The sequence below is a fragment of the Triplophysa rosa genome, linkage group LG16 (genome assembly GCF_024868665.1).
Source record: "Triplophysa rosa linkage group LG16, Trosa_1v2, whole genome shotgun sequence".
NCBI classification, from domain to species: domain Eukaryota; kingdom Metazoa; phylum Chordata; class Actinopteri; order Cypriniformes; family Nemacheilidae; genus Triplophysa; species Triplophysa rosa.
In genome coordinates, this window is record NC_079905.1 from 15,329,006 (window position 1) to 15,346,033 (window position 17,028).

A 17,028-nucleotide genomic window follows, 5' to 3' on the forward strand; every position below is an offset into this window, starting at 1 on the left:
AAAAATTGCTTTATAAATGTCTTTGTTCTGTTGAACACAAAAGAAGATATTTTGAAGAATGTAGGAAAGCAATCAGTTCTGGGGCCCTTTTCCCACCATTGTCATTTTGCCTACTGTGGTAGTCAATGGTGGCCAAGAACTGTTCGGTTACAAGCATTCTTCCAAATATCTTTCTCCGTGTTCATCAGAACAAAGAAATTGATACAGATTTGGAACAACTCCAGGGTGAGTAAATGAAGACAGGATTGTTATTTTTGGGTGAACTGTTCCTTTATAAAGGAATGGACAGCTCTTTTGATTTTGAATCGTGTTGAGTAATTTTTTGTTTCTTCAAATCATAATGTTAAGGAAATTGTACCAGAATATTTGTGTTATTTGCTCTTTCTCTAAATTGGGCAGGATGGGAATCTCATTCCATTTTTTCAACATTTACAAGAATCTTTAGAGGTTACAGTGGACAGATACAGTGGGCCTATCTCTCCTGAAAATCTTTTTAACAACGTGTAAAAAAGTTCAAATCTTGTTTTACATTCACTAAGAGCAAAAAAATATGAATAAATTGAAATCTGAGATTTGTCATAAATTGATGCATGAAAGAATTTTGTTCATGTTAAGACTTGAGTCTTTTGTGATGGACCTGTAGTTTGGTCTGATTATCGGTCAATTTTAACACAACATTCAGAGACACTCACATGTCCACCTGAAGGACACAGAGAGTGAAGTCATTCAGTCGTGGTGTCGTTGCAGAGGCCCTGCTCCACACAAAGACACCATTGATCCACCGCTGGTCACATTATCTTAGAGCTGCTGGTGGAAAAGCACTTTTTCAGGCCTGAGTTACAACAGGATTTTTAGAGAAGCAAAGCTGTAAAGTCATTTTTTAGAGAAGCTGTTGTTTACCTCTCTTGCTTGTATATGCACAGTTGTTGTGACATGTAAACGTTATCAGCACGTTTGTTCAGCTTGACAAAAGGATGTTTCACAATAGCGTCTTCGGGTAAAAGTTTTTTATAGGCGTATGAGATTCAAATGGTCGGACTAACAGGACATGCCTAAGAGGTAATATTGAGTAGTAATACTAAATGATATTGAGCAAATAAATAAAACATACAATAGAGGAATAAAATATAATGCAATAGTACAAATTATAGACATGCATTTTTTATATAAATGAAAGTGTAGAAATAAACAAGCAAATAAATAAATAATTTATTTTATTCCATAGCTAAATTTTGCTATAAATATACCATCTCATTACAGGATGATTTACAGTTACTTGCGCTTATGTATATTATTAAGAAAATTTGCCATAATAACATGTATTTTATTATATATGTTTACTGTATATTTGCTAGTTCTGTTTTTAATGTCTCTACTGCTAAAATGTATTTTCTTTTAAGTTGCTTTAACAATGCAAAATTTTGAAAAGGGCCTTAAAATATGTATTTCAATTGAATTGATGTCAAATGAAGTTCTTAAGGACACGTCAGTTTTTTGAGATGACTGCATTCAGCACACTTCCTATTGAATGCCTCATTGAGCAAATGTTGGAGGGATGGGTTTTCTAGTTAACTCTACACTGTAAAAACTGATTTGTTGTTTCAACTTTTTAAGTTACCCGGCTGCCTTAAAATTTTCACTTAATTTAAAGTAAAAAAGATTAGTTATTACATGAATTTGATGCAAAATTGGTATGTTAACTAATATTTTTAAGTTGAATTAACTAAAAAAAAAGTGTATTTAAAACGACAAATCCTTTTTAAAGAGATTACTTTAGATCTAATGCAACATGCTGATGTCCAACTGCTAAAGATTTCTCTGCATTCAATGAGTGTATTTCCTTGAAATGTAAAAAGAAAATATTCAATATCACAGAATAAGAATTTAATTTAGATATCAAAATCTGTAAAACTCACACATTCTCATACATCTGGCCTGTCAAACCATTACATTTCACACTTATAAAACTTTAATAATTAATTTGTATTATGATACCAATGCATAGAAGCCTTAAGTCAGCCATAGTTTGGTTTCTTATTCTAATACCACGTCATGCCAAAAGTAATGATATCCCATTCATGTGCCCGTCTGACATCACGGGTAAGGTCTTAGCCAATCGTGAAGAGCCTAATCATACTTATACTCAATCACTTACTGAGACTCTCTGCTGATCTGGCCTTGGCACACAGACAAATGCAAGAATAAATAGGAAGTTTGCTCGCAAAGTGCAACTGAATGGCATGAAAGTGCAGGATCACATTCCAGGACGGGAGAGGGGGTGGGCGGAGCCTCAGGTGAGCAGGTGTATAAATGCCACACATGTGAGAGAGGAAGGGCAACAGCACAGACAGGAGACTGTGACAAAACTAAAGGGGAAATCTGAAAACAGGTGAGAAGAGAACTGATCTCCATACATGCTTCAACCAATATTAAGCATACCAGAGGACAGAGTGTCTGTATATTTCTGATTCTGAACAGTTACAGTTGACAGTGGGACTCATGTTAAATGTATGTAATTCCTAACAGCTCTGTATTGATGTGTTTTGTTGCTGTAGCTTGTAAGATGCTTAAAGGATTGTTATCGGTGCTCTTGGTCCTGGGGACCCTGACCTCCACTATGGGAAAGCCGGAGAAGACCACTGTGAAGAAAGAGAAGAGGGTCCCTCAAACTCTCTCCAGAGGTGGGTTTCATTTATAAAACATGCAATAAAGACAGAATTTATTTTTCACGCTGTAGAATCTAAGTTAATGTTTTGTAAATTTAAAGTATAGTCTATTGTGATAATTAGCCATTTTTATAATTAATAATTTGGATGTCAGTTCAAAACATTGAGTTGAAGTCTTTTTTATAGGGCACTGACAAAATGATGCTAAACAAATATTACAGTGATTATTAAATGACATTCATGAAATTCAAGTTTTTTTTTATGTGAATGGCTCTTGTAGAAACAGTCCTTCACATGCATGAGCAAACATGTTTTAGTATGCATACTCAGTATTTTTGCTTGTCCTCTTAGGTTGGGGTGATCAGTTGATCTGGGCTCAGACATACGAGGAAGCCTTGTTTTGGTCACGATCCAGGTAGAGAAAGGTTTTGATATTTTGCACTTTATACATCATTTTCAGCAAGTCATAACTTACATGTTGGGGCGGTTTGCTATATTTATTATTATGTGTATAAGACATGGCATATCTTATATTGTGTATAATGCATATTTTTTATGTTATTAGGAACAAGCCCCTCATGGTTATATTTCACTTGGAGGACTGCCCACACAGCCTGGGTACGACTTTATCTTTATATAAAGAATATGTCTGATTCTTTATTCCTTTCACTGTCAGAAAATAAAAAATGAATAAAAATGCATTTCAGGTGCCCCAAAGCTTAGGTAAAACCTCTGTTTGTCTTATTTTTGTAGCTATGAAGAAGGCCTTCGCTGAGGATAAAGAGATCCAGAAGCTGGCTGATGAAGAATTTATCGTCTTGAACCTGATGGTGAGTGAACGGTGACATTAATCTTTGAGAGATGTGTGCTGCGAATGTCTAGATTAACATGGGATTTATGCCATTTACAGTATGAAACAACAGACAAGCATTTGTCTCCCGATGGCCAGTATGTTCCAAGAATCATTTTAGTCGGTGAGTTTGATGATTCAAACCATTACATTTACATGAATTAATATCATTTTTGCTAAATAATTAACTGAAATTCAATGTTCTTGTATCTCAGATCCCTCTATGACCGTCCGGGCTGACATTACTGGTCGCTATTCTAACCGCATGTACGCTTATGAGCCAAACGACATTAAACTCTGTAAGTCTGAAATGACAATGTTTTTAACAAACTCGTTTTTTTTCCAGCCATTACCCCACTAACAGTATTTTTATCTTTTGCCCGTTTCGACAGTGTTAAGCAACATGCAAAGAGCCTTGAAATTTTTGAAGACGGAGTTGTGAACACAAAAGCATGACCCTTCTGTTCACAGAGAGGAGATAACTTCCCTGAGGGTCACTTTTACTTTGTCATTTGTTTACTGACACTTAAAACTGCACTGTAAAGTCCTGTACAAATTTTAAACATTTTCTCTCTGTTATGGTCACCTTCAGGCTTTCCTTTTCTTTTAATGTATTTCCCTGTTTTTTGAAATAAATGAAGTTGTTCCAACAGTCTGGTTCTCATGGTAACTCATTTCATATCAATGAACCGTGACTGTGGGTTTTAACAGTTAGCGGTGCCTCCGGATAATATCCTGGTGGGAGGGGCCAAAGCAACGGTTTTTCTGAGTCACATGGTTGCCTGGTTACAAGCAGCCTTTGTTATTCAGCAAACTGTTGGCTTGAGAAAAGCCGAGTGTGTCAGTCTCTGATTGGTTTAAGCTTGGAGGAAGTTGCCATTCTGAAAAACTCCATTGAAATTACGCACAATAAACGCGATAACCGAACGCATTGTTTAAACCCGGCAATTACGTTAGACAAAAATGGCCAAACTATTGTTTCTACAGGGTATTTATTTCTGATTTCTTTTTAGATGCATGACAGCATAGTTCACAGAACTATAGATGTACATTTCAGTGACGAATTCATGCAAGAAGACAAAACAAAACACAAACTCAAGCCAGTAAAACGCACACAAAACAGAGATGAAGTAGGCATATAAACAAGTGTGATATGAAATGTGTCAGTGACAATGAAACTCAAGGGAAAAAATAAATCAACTTTAATATTTCATGCCAATTCTGTTTTATCACTCTGGTTATTCATCTCAGTGGTTAATAGTTATAGAATTGTTAAAGGGATACACCCACAAATGAAAATCCTTTCATCATTTAATCACCCTCATGTCATTTCAAACCTGTTTGACTTCATTTCTTCTGTGCAGAACACAAAAGAAGATATTTTGAAGAATGCTGGTAACCAAACAACATTGGCCCCTTTGACTTCTATTGTATGGACATACCGAAGTCATATACAGATTTAAATGACATGAGTGTGAATAAATGACAATGAATTTTTATTTTGGGGTGAACTGTCCCTTTAACATATTATAACATGCTTTTTTTTTACAGAAAACTGTTTAATGGTTTATGCTTATTGCACTTGTTTGCATAACATTTTATTGTATATCAGTCATGCTAATTGGTAGTTTGTCCATTTTTAAGAAACATGTCTTAGAACTGAAACAATTATAATATGATATAGTCAGTGTTTATGTTTTACCACAGAACAAAATCTAAATATCAGTTTTGTTTAGCCCATTAGTGTCATACTGCGTACTGGTATTTGGTGCATGTTTCTTTCGTTCAGCAGAATTCTTTAAACACAGTCTCAAAAAGTACAGTGTTGTCCGCACACTGTATTCTTGAAAAATCAAGCACATAGTATATATAGCAGCAAAAAACACACAGGCTGGTCTCCTCTTCAGTGAAAACAAAAACACACTCCCTTCGAACAAAACTTTTAGACGAGTGCTAGGGACGGATCAAGAGAATTCGGCATCAGATTTGAACTTGGACGGGTTACAGGAAGGCACTGGGGTTCGCCCGCGGGTCCTTTTGGTTTCTGTATCTGTATGTCAGCCAGACACCCAGGATCTGAATCAAACAGAATAATGAGACGAAAAACACGAACAAAAACATGACGAGAAAGAGAAATACAAAAAATTATAGTGGTTGGCATTTAAATGGTGACAAAGGATGAAACATCCTGGTATAGGTTTCTTAACAACAAGTGCCACAATTTTCTTTTCACTTTTATAAAATCTCACAACAGCAATATGATAAAAGGCACTAACGTTCAATAAAGTGTATTATTATTAGAAAAAGAAAATGTATTTAATTTATGAATTGTATTTATGAATTTAATTTATTAGAGCATTTATTTTACAGTGTGTGTTTATTGTAATTTTACAATGGCTTTAAATGTCTTTCATTCCTTCAGAATTTAGAGTCTGAACTCATTTCCTTCAAAACATCAAAGGAACAAATAAATGAATGATACCAAACTTATTATAAGTGGGAATAAGGTGACCTAAACATTATGAGATTTAAATAAAAAATATGGACAAACCAAACATAAATTAACCCAGAAAATGTTTATATTTGAACAACCCAGCATAGGATCATTTATAACCCAACTGTTGAGTTGACCCAACGCTGGGTTTAAATAACCCAACATATTTTAGAGTGTTTAGTTCAGGAGGCTGACCTCAGTGAAGCTGAAGAAGAGTCCAATCCCTCCCACGAATCTCAGCACTTCCCCAGCATGCTCCTGGATCTTTGCTGCACAGGTGGTGCAGGTGCTGTAATGAAAGCAGGGCTGCATGGGGCCGAAGCAAGACATACACAAGAACACTGAGTTATCATACGACAAATAGTTCACATATGTGGAGGTGCGCTATACTAACAAACAATAATCAGCATTGAAATAATATGCAAAAATATATCACTGAACACAGTAAAACAACAACAGGAGTGATATGTGTGTGTATAAGAATCAATTACAGCAGCGCAGCTTCCATTGACGGCCATGTGTGAGAAACCGCAGCAGTTCAGACTCTTCTCCACATCTCTCTGAGTGGTCAGAGAATTATTCCAGCCCACCTCTAAAAGATTATTCTACAACACACAGACACATACAATGTGACTCTATATACACAGAGGTGAATGTTTCAATTGGTAATTTGTTAAAGATACACTAATACATATTTTTCGATATATTAATATCACAAAGAACATGTCAGTGTAACGCAGTGTGATTTCTCCCACCTGCTGCTCTTCATTGATAGTCAGACACGCACTAGACACAGAGAACTGAACTACAAACACCAGGAACAGTATGATCATGTACTGTTGTGAATGAATTAAGGGTTGAAACAAAAAAACTGTGAAGAAATATTCATAGTAAAATCACAGTCAAGATAGTTTCAATAAATTATATTGAATATAGGTTAGTAGGGGTTTCCCAGACAGGGATTAATTTAAATCAGGACTAAATTAGGATATTTACGTCGTTTTAAAAGACCTACTTTACACAAAAACATTACCTTATGCATCTTCAGGCAACTCAATCACACTGATATATTTTAAGATTTGTCAGTGCAAGTTTGATCAAGACACCTCTAACAAGTTAGTCTGGGACTAGACTCAAGCCCTGTCAGAGAAACCGCCCCACAGGGTTTACAATATTGAGACTTTCTGAGACTGATGATATTAAGCCTTCAAACTTCTAAAATAAATATGTAATCCTTAGAAATCACAGAAATAAGAAATACATTGATAAAAATTAAAGAAATAAGTTGGCAATTGTGCTCTCCAGAATACCATAAATATAAATGGCAAACACAAATGCAAAATTGCATTTTTACTGCGAGTATGTATGTAAAAACATAAACATAATTTTATGAATTTGAAAAAATGTATTATACTGAAATCCTCCCTGTCCCTCAATGTATAACTGAAATAATCACACCATTATTACTCATCATTAAGGCAATCCATTCATCCTGAATTTTGTTTCATTTACACTTCAAAATATTTTAGGATTAGGACTTTTCATTTTATGTGTTATTTGTCATCTGTCATTTTATGCATAACAGAAAAGAAACACTTTACGGTACAAGTTTACTGATCTGCATTTTCATTTAACATGTTAACTGCACCACTCTATGGTCACAGAGTGAAATGCATTGCATGTGTAGATAATACTCCATGTAGAGCATGGAAATATTTTTTATTTCAATTTTTAGATTAGGATTTTAAGATGATATGATTGTTTAATATAATATTTATATAATTGTTTATATAATTTGTATCTTTTATATAAGAAAACGAAGAAGAATACTTTAATTCTAAGGAAATTTTTGAACAATTATTTTAAATGTGAGTACCTAGTTGAAATAGTTTTTGTTTTGACTGATCACACAGTCTGTGGTCAGTAGCATTCGGCTGATAATAGACTACACTGAAACTGGACACTTCCCACATAGATCTTATTGCATACATGAATGGAAAATGCTGACCCGTACGCTCCACAATCTTCACATTCACTCCTCAACATTAATATTGCACACAATATACTACCGAGAAAATGTTTTATTGATTCTCTCTCATGTAAAGCCTTACCGCTGTCTAAACAACACTATGCACAAAGTTGTAGTACACTGTCTGCATGAGCACAGTAAAGGATACAAAGAACAGCAGAACCTGGTGGTGCTTCATGGCACCAATGAGTCCAGCTAGGGCAACAAAGAAGAGGAAGACTCCCACCCCGATGATGCCCCCCACCACCTGGAAGCTCGACACCAGCCCGAAGCATTTTCCCCAGGCGGCGATGCCAATCATCAGTAAACTCACCATCTGAGGTCAGAGAGGAAAGAGAAATCATTAGTGAGGGGAAGAGGAACAAAGATAACAGATTTTGAAAACAGTGTTTAGGAAAATTATAACTCACCCCAAACATACATATCATGAAATGCGGCTTTTTCACATTTGTTTTAATTATCACACCCAATATAATCCTAAAGAGTTACATTTCAACCCATTATTTTGAACAGATAACTTTTGATTAAATCAATGTCTTGCAATACTTTGAATCAAACTTTATTAACATTTTGGGAAACAAAAAGTTTGCATAAACCCTGTTACATATAAACAAAAGTAAACTTAACATTTGATAACATTTAATCTATTATTAGTCGAAGCATGGGGAGAAAATTGTATACTTTAGGGACATGTCAAAAAAGGACGAACGTTTTTGAGAAACAGCATTCTTTGTAGGATTTCTGCGAATTAAAATGAACAAACCAGAAGCAATAATACCCGACAAATGGAGGAGAGATGGCGTTTTATTAAACATAAAATAGTTCTTTTATTTTAATTTTCATGTACTTATATATGAGGAATATGGACCTCTACGGACAATTCTGTTATGGATGTGACAATTCACTTAACTGACTACAGAAAACTATGCTTTAAAAAAAACCACAAAAAATACTTGTATAAATATAGACATCAGACCAGTATGGTGAAAACCTTTGGTAAAAAGTTTAACTTAATATTAAGTTTGGCAATTGCATGGAATTGCCTGTTTATTTACTATATATTTAGAAAATGCATTTTTACAAAAATGCAATGTTTGTGGCGAATGGAGACTCACCTTGGCTGATATTTCAATGAAAAATAACCTTTTAAAATAAACATATTAATTAAGTATTTAAGTTATATTCATCAAAGTAGTGATTTATGAGAAAACAAATGGCAAACAAATGGAATTGTTTCCTGAGAGTGACCAAACAACAGCTGTTACATTAGCAAATAACAGTAACACAGGAAGGGCCACACATAACATAAGACAGGCTTTTAAGTCAAATTAAAATACAAAATGTGGGAAAAAATAAATCCAAGTCTAGTAGACGTGTCACAGTAAAGGTGTACAGATTACAGTATGGCCCTATGAGTTTCTCCTTTCACCTGTGCAGTAACAAGTGCAAAGGTCTATGTGCAATATACAGGTACATGAAAAAGTGCAGAAAAGCAATCTGCGCTCACATATCCGACTCAAGTGTAATAAGTCAGGGTATGTCAGAACAAAGACAGGATATGACCGCAAAAACAGAGTTGCGAGGAAACGGTGGCGTCGCGATCTGGGATGTTATTCTACAGCCACCACTGTTGAGTGAAACCAGAACCGCTCATCGGCCTCATTCCACACAAAGAATCACTCTAAATAATTCATCTGAACACTGCTACAGCCAATACTGCAATAAAACCCCACAAAAAAACACTCATTTGTAAAGCACATCTGGAAATGGTAACGTTACAACAAAGGCTGCTAAAGATGTCCATATGGTTACTTACAACATAGAGGATGTTGAGCGCGCACAGGGAATTCTTGGAGCAGGTGAATCCAGCGCAACCCATCTTGATCGCGTTTTCTGACAGACGCTCTCAGCTGTGTGGATCTCTGGAAATACCAGTTATATGACAAGAATAACGAACGATCTAGGAGAAAAAATGTAGCTAAGCAAGGATAAAATAAGACTCGTGTGTGGTTCAGACCAATTCACAGAGTGAACGCTGATGCATATGAGGGTGCCAGATCTTACTTCATAAAATCCCTCCCTTCTGGTAGAAAGGTGGGAAGCTCAGTCTCTTGCTCTCTCTTGGACTTGAGCTGTGGAGAATTCCCGTGTTCCAGCCAAGTGGATTTCTTAAATTTAGTGCAAATTTATATTATTGATAATTGTATAAAGTGTGTATATGAAACTGTTTATATAATACTTTAAACACACACCCACTGGTCGTACTAAAAAATAGATGCATGACACCTCTGGTAGACTAATATTTAACACACACAATAAAGTATTTATTTACTCATTTATTTGAACTAATATTGGCTTAAAGTGTATATTCTAAATAGGGTAATATAAATATTATATAATACTTTTAAATGTGCAAATATCATTTTAAAATACATATTCTAAATATTGTATATTATAAACATTATGTAGTAGTATGTTATAAATATAAATGTATAGGCTATTGCAAATCTGTTAGTAAGCTCAGCTTTGTCTTTGTGAAAGAATAAGCACTTCGCTACACTTCTGTGATCAGGTTTATGTGTTTACCAACTCGAATGTACATTTTATTGTGGACGTAAAAACATGCAACACATCTAAAATATAATTTATAACTTGTTCATAACAAATGTTAGTAAAAATACGCAATCTGTTGTGGTTTCTTTAAAAACACATTTTTGGATGAGTTATTCTAATGAAAGTACTGACTTGGGTTTTCACGTACAATGCTTCCAGAAGAATTTATTCCAACATGGCCACCATTTAAGGAGGCGGGACTGACTGTGCACGGTACAGTTAATTGGTCAATTTTTCCTGATTGACAATAGCGAAAACTTCCCGCCTCTCCTTAGTAACTGTTGCGAGGAGACGCGTATATTTCCACTGCATTATCATATGAGAAGACAAATATGAAAAGGGAAAAAAGCTGTCTGTCTGCTTCTGTGTATATGTTTGTTTGTCTGTCTATAAAGTAAATCAAGTGATAAGAAAGAGCAATACAGCTATAAAATCCGTTTCGCCATCATTAACTTTTGAGGCTCACAAGCCATTTAACATTTATAGCCTATCTATAAATGACTATTAAAAAAGAATCGGATATTAACAGCTGAAAAGGTCTAACCAGACTCTAAAAGTGACAGAAAAGAAACAAAAAATCAGAATAGACATACGATTAAAATATAAAATAAAAATAAATACATTCTCAAAAAAGATGTGTTTAATAATAACACCACATTTTTAGTGTAATGGAATTTTAACACATTTAACACATTATGAGTAATTTTGTGTTGAATAAATAAAAGAGACAACACAAATTAAAAGTAACACAAAACATTTTGTCCTTAAAGGGACAAATTCTGTCATCATTTACTCATCCTTGAAAGAATGCTTGTAATCAAACAGTTCATGGACCTCATTGACTACCATAGTAGGAAAAATGACAATGGTAGTAAAAAGAGCCCCAGAACTGTTTGCTTTCCTTACATTCTTCAAAATATCTTATTTTGTGTTCAACAGAACAAACACATTTATAAAGCAAAATTTTCTACTATGGTATTAAAAATATATATCAAAGGCCACGATAGTGCTTACAAAGTCATGTCTATGAGTGTGTGTATACAAAACAGATAAAGTGCTTTTTAATTGAAAATGACAGGTGTTGAACCATTATACAATTGGGCCTACTTGATCCAACAGGTTTTTTGAAGGAAAACCACACGCTCCAGTTAAATATAGAAATATAATAATACATCTTAGCAAAAGCAATAGAAAACAAACAAATTTCACAATAGCTAATAGAAAAGTAACATCTGCATTTGTGTAAAATCTTATTTTTAGTGTATTTTATCAATTGACCACAGGGTGGTAGCAAAGCCTGTTATTTAAACATGTTCAGGTAAAGAAACACTACAGAATATATTCAGACTAGTCGCTTAAGCAAAACATTGCTGTCCTAACACATTACAATTTCTTTTATTCATTGCATTCCAGCCTCTAAAACACAAAATTATGTTGTGGTGATTTCGCTTCAAAGCTCTGGTTGGACTTTTTTTCATCATCCAATCAGAACAAGTCCTGCATAAACGGCACACATGTAAATGTTACAAAAAACTTAATGACAAAGTGTTTGTAAAATTCACAGCATTTGATAAATAATCTGAATGGCACTTGTTATGCATCAAATGTAAATGTCACAATATGCCAACTGCCTGATTGTGACTCCGTTGTTGTGAACTCATTATCACATTTATTCCTTCAAATCTGTATCTGCTGATGTATATATCACCCTTGATCATGTGGAGACGAGACAAAAAGTACGTGAGAAAACACGTGTTAGTGATTCTAAAGAACCCAAGTGACTGGTTTGCCCTTCAGAGGGTGATATATCCAGATTTGGCACATGTACTTATTCAGTGCGTCCTATTTTAGCCACCAGAAAGGGATGCGGCACAAAAGAAATCACACTAACCGTCCTGAATCTGTCAAACTCTTATTCACACTGCTGGCTCTAACAGAAAATCATAACATAATCCTTGGAAATGGCCAGTATTTTATCGCCTTCAGGGCAACACAGTGAGAAAGCTTGCTCAGCAACCGGCCGAGATTAAAGCCAGAGTTATTTTGCTTGTCTGAAACACGAAAAGTGTATGTCTTTCATGAGAAGGACATTAAGCATGATTTGTAAGGCCTTTGGTGAAAAACATGACATGTCTTTATTTAGGCCTATTGAAATGTATTGTATAGTTTAGCTGTTGCTTTGGTTATTGCAGAGGCCTTTTGAAATTGATGGAAATGGTCTGCCTTGAGATGATTAAATCAAATAAATGGAATAAGAAATATACAGATTGTGATATTATAAGATTAAAAAGTACATAAGGCATTAGCGTAGTAACAGATTTGAAATCCCTAACCTGACGTAAAAAGAAAAGGATTGTATTGATGCTTTTTGATGATACGCACAAGCGCATCGGAATAAAACTCATTGGAGTGGAAAACCTACAGCATGAGGTCCTCTTCCGTATCTCCCCTGTACTGTTGGCTGTTGATGGTACATTATCGCTCTCAGAAGTCCCCTGACAGCACATTCTTTCACTTATGTCACAGCCACGCAGATCTTTACAGGCCTGTTAGATCAAGAGAGGATTTCAAAAGCTTTCAGAAGGCAAGACACCATCCATTTACAATGATCTGCAGTCTTAAAAGCTCGCCCTCGACCTCCCGTTCCATCTTTTAAGCCAACAGGGCTTTTGACTCGGGCCGGAAGAGATGTAATTGCACATCAATATTACAGTCAGTTAAAGATGAAAAATATTTCAGTAAATATTAAATAAAAACAACATTAGTGCTGCTTCCTAAGCCAAAATCGTGCGGCAGTACATGTGTCGTTACTTTGAAGTAGAACACTCTTCATTCTTTACCAGCCTGTGTAAAATATTCAGTTACCTCTTGAAATTGAAAGTGTAATTTTTGTAATACATTCATGCTGAAATAACAATATCAATTTCCACCAGATTCTTATGGTTTTAACTACAAATACCATTAAAACTTTATAAAATGTCTTTTGGTATGTTTCCAATAGGATGTAATGCTTTAGTCAATATTTGGTGGTTTAAATACCCATTTGAAGACTCTCTTAAAAGTTTTAAAGCATTTTTTGTTTTAAAGCATATTTTTCATAGTCAGGTAAGTGAATTGTCACATCCATAGCGCTACATATTCCTCATAAAGGTGCACATGAAAGTATAGTAACTATTTTATGTTTCATAAAGTGCCATCACTTCTCCATTTGTTTGGTATTATTGCTTCTGGTTTGCACATTTTAATTCACAGAAATCCTAAAAAGTATATGTTATCTCTCAGAAACGTCCATCCTTTTTTGTCACACCCATAACACATTATTTTCTCCCTCTTTTAAAATAGAAAACGCATGCTTAGACTGATATTTGTCTGATGTCTGGACTCTATCATCAGGGGTTTGGTCAAATATAAACAGATGATTTAATATAATAAATGCATTCTCTGAGAATTTATATTTCAAGTTTTGACTGAAAATGTCACATCCATGACACTAGAACTGCCCATAGGCCTTTTCTCATAGTATACCACAGGTTACTAAGTAAAATTAGCTATGAAGTCTATTTCATGTTGACTTCAGCTAAATGTGCAATAAACAATGAAAAGACCCAAAGTGACTATGCAAATTGATGTTTTCCGTCAGCGTCTGAGCACGATTTGTTATTCCGCTTTGCTCTTTGCTGTCTTTCAGGCCTTGGCTCTGAAAGGTCATTTACACCCTCCATCCTCAGAGTGTTTGTCTCGTTGGCAGCATGTGAACCTGTGGGTGTGTACACGCGCGTGAACACGGTCAGGCTGACATTGAGCCGGGAGCTCGAGGGTGATAACCGCACTCAAGGTCTCGCTGTCAACTGCTGAGGGCCCTCGTTGATCCGTTGACAGGCGATTAGGATCAGACACCGTCTGACCTGGTGCGCGTGTCATCGTTTACTCAGCGTTCTCCTTTTTTCTTTCCGTTCTGGTTAATCTGCGCCACACCCTGTTGATGATTTCCGTTACGCCCGTATTCATCCCGTCATGTCTTTCGGTCCAGGCATTTGAATTATGCATAGACACACACCATGATCGGCTGGCTGTTCACAACTCATCTGTGCTTTTAGAAAAGTGTGCTGCATGTAAGCGGGTAATTATACCTTTAGCCGTTGTACATCCCCTGGGGAATCTAAGGAAGTAGATGTCATTGACCTTGCAGATACTTAAATGTCTTTTCTGTTTAAATACACAGATCGCCTTGAGCCAGGGGGTAGAATGGAAAACTGTTCGGATGGGCAACCGGGGAGCTAATCCTGATGCGCGAGTAATTATGAAGTCTCCTAATGCACTGGCACGCTGCCCGATCAAGGCCTACGGTGAGCGTCCTGAATGACAAACACCTTAGAGGTCACCTAAAGGACAGGAGAAATTCTTTACTTCCTTTGGTTTGGCACGCTAGTTCATTTGAGGCAGTGTGGTGTCATTGCGTTGGGAGAGTGAATCCGGGCTGCAGGTTTAAAGTAAGTATACGTGCAGACCACAAAGCGAAGCTGGCAGCATGCTGTTTCCTTTTAGTGGAATAGATCATGCCGGCCGCACACTCGAACTGCTTGTCAACGGTATATGTGTGTTTTGACTGAATCTGGTGGAGCAGCAGAGTGAAAGAGAGAGAAAGTTGTTCAGCCACAAGCGTTTACCCAAACCAGAGGCCAAGCTTGACTGATCCAGTTAGACAATGGAAGAAGCTCGACTAGACTGAAGAAAAGCTCTGTGAATGTAGTACCCCAATCAAAAGAGTCGAAGTAAGAAGGTTTCATTGTCACAGATCAAAGCAAAACGTAGATTGGTGATGTAAGGAGCGCTCAGGAGAACTGTTTTATTCTCTATATTCTGGGCTTCCTTCCACTGAGACAAGCCTTTTTTATTTTTATTTTGAATAAATTATAGATATTGAGAAATCTCCATATGATTTTTATTTTTCGTCATAAATCATTACTATTAGTGACCCTTTCTGTTTGTCACTGGGTTTTGCAAATATCTAACCAATAAAAAGTATTAAAAAGTGCCTGTGAACAGTATTAATGAGAAATGCACCGATATGTCGGCTAATAATTGGTGTCAGTCGATAAAAGCAAATTTTCACACTATCAGCCGATAGTTTAAAAAAAGAAGATGATCAGGGCCGATATAACCTGTCAATCAAAATAGAGCAGGAAAATACAATGAATTTGTCCTCTGTACATAAAAAGATGTTAAGAAACATCACCAGTTTGGTGTTCAATATTAAAAGTCATTATGAATTCAAGTTAAGAAATATAAATTTAATCTTCAGAATCTGTATCGGCAGACATCACTGTGAATATTTGGCTTTCGGTGGAGTAATTTAGTATCGGTGCATTATTAATAATCATTTTCGGTTTCGAAAGGAAAACGACGAAATGGTCACTCTTCATGTTTGTTTATGGGTTTTGCAAATATTTAACCCATGAAAAATATTAAAAAGCGCTTGTCAACTTTGACTACAAAGTATTTAATTGTTAAAATTGTCAATCTCCTAAAAGGTGGTTTTGCACAAGGTGTCCACCCAACAGCAGCAATGTTTAGATAGAAAAACATTGATGTACGCTCTTAAAAATAAAATGCTTAAAAGGTTCATCACAGCGATGCCATAAAAGAACCATTTTTGGTTCCACAAAGAACCATTCAGTCAAAGATTCTTTAAAGAACCATCTCTTTAATCTGAAGAAAAACAGGAAGGTTCTTCGGATGTTAAAGGTTCTTTATGGAACCAAAATGTTCTTCTATGGCCCCCTTTTTCGAGTGTATACTGGTTAGTAATCACATTCATGTGCACGTCACCTGCAATAACATTGCTTTCCTTTTTCTTTCACTGTATTCTAGCAGACATCCCAAAAGAAATCGATTTTTTATGTGTTTCTTTCTGCTTTGTGCTTCCTTTAAATCCTTAAAGAACAAGGAGAGCAACTGAAACCTATATTGACTTGAAATCAATCAATACTGCTTTTTGCTCATTACAATTTCAAAATCACAATAACCATCATTTATAATTTCCAGTAGCTCCTCTTTTAAATCCTTTATTTACCTGAACCTCAAATGACACGCACAGCAAGTTCAGCACAATACCTCCACTTCTGCACTTTAACCTCATACAACAGCTACCAAACTAAGAAATCACAAACCATTAGTGAGATATTCCTGCAGTCGGGATCATTATGCAGAAACCGGCGATTCAGAGACGGAACCGACAGCGTGCAGCTGCATTTTCAAACTTTCGCTATCATTACAGGTCTGTTGCTGAAACCAGAGCTCAAAGGTGCAGGAGACAAACGCTCTACACACACACAGACTGGCACGCCATCTACATGCAAACTGATCAAAAGGAAAA

General features: G+C 35.8%; 2 protein-coding genes across 2 annotated transcripts; one reads left to right on the plus strand and one right to left on the minus strand.

Moving 5' to 3' along the window:
* The first annotated feature begins 2,256 nt into the window (after nt 1-2,256).
* agr2 (anterior gradient 2) lies at nt 2,257-4,168 on the plus strand. The gene is made up of 8 exons (XM_057354355.1): nt 2,257-2,389; nt 2,556-2,681; nt 3,018-3,081; nt 3,232-3,284; nt 3,420-3,496; nt 3,577-3,640; nt 3,732-3,815; nt 3,909-4,168. The coding sequence occupies exons 2-8, from the start codon at nt 2,564-2,566 to the stop codon at nt 3,956-3,958; spliced, it is 510 nt and encodes a 169-aa protein (XP_057210338.1). The 5' UTR covers nt 2,257-2,389; nt 2,556-2,563; the 3' UTR covers nt 3,959-4,168.
* A 329-nt stretch (nt 4,169-4,497) lies between these two features.
* Nucleotides 4,498-10,068, minus strand: tspan13b (tetraspanin 13b). Its single transcript, XM_057354354.1, has 6 exons — nt 9,856-10,068; nt 8,188-8,355; nt 6,766-6,846; nt 6,502-6,615; nt 6,206-6,316; nt 4,498-5,592 (listed from the first exon to the last, which is right to left on the minus strand). The coding sequence occupies exons 1-6, from the start codon at nt 9,916-9,918 to the stop codon at nt 5,518-5,520; spliced, it is 612 nt and encodes a 203-aa protein (XP_057210337.1). The 5' UTR covers nt 9,919-10,068; the 3' UTR covers nt 4,498-5,517.
* Nucleotides 10,069-17,028: the final 6,960 nt, after the last annotated feature.

Coding starts and splice junctions, on each gene's coding strand:
- agr2 (XM_057354355.1), top strand. CDS start 2,564: ATGCTTAAAGGATTGTTATCGGTGCTCTTGGTCCTGGGGACCCTGACC. Junction 2,682..3,017: donor CCCTCAAACTCTCTCCAGAG/GTGGGTTTCATT, acceptor TTGTCCTCTTAG/GTTGGGGTGATCAGTTGATC. Junction 3,497..3,576: donor TTATCGTCTTGAACCTGATG/GTGAGTGAACGG, acceptor TGCCATTTACAG/TATGAAACAACAGACAAGCA.
- tspan13b (XM_057354354.1), bottom strand. CDS start 9,918: ATGGGTTGCGCTGGATTCACCTGCTCCAAGAATTCCCTGTGCGCGCTC. Junction 6,616..6,765: donor CTATCAATGAAGAGCAGCAG/GTGGGAGAAATC, acceptor TGTGTGTTGTAG/AATAATCTTTTAGAGGTGGG. Junction 6,317..6,501: donor TCAATGGAAGCTGCGCTGCT/GTAATTGATTCT, acceptor GGCCCCATGCAG/CCCTGCTTTCATTACAGCAC.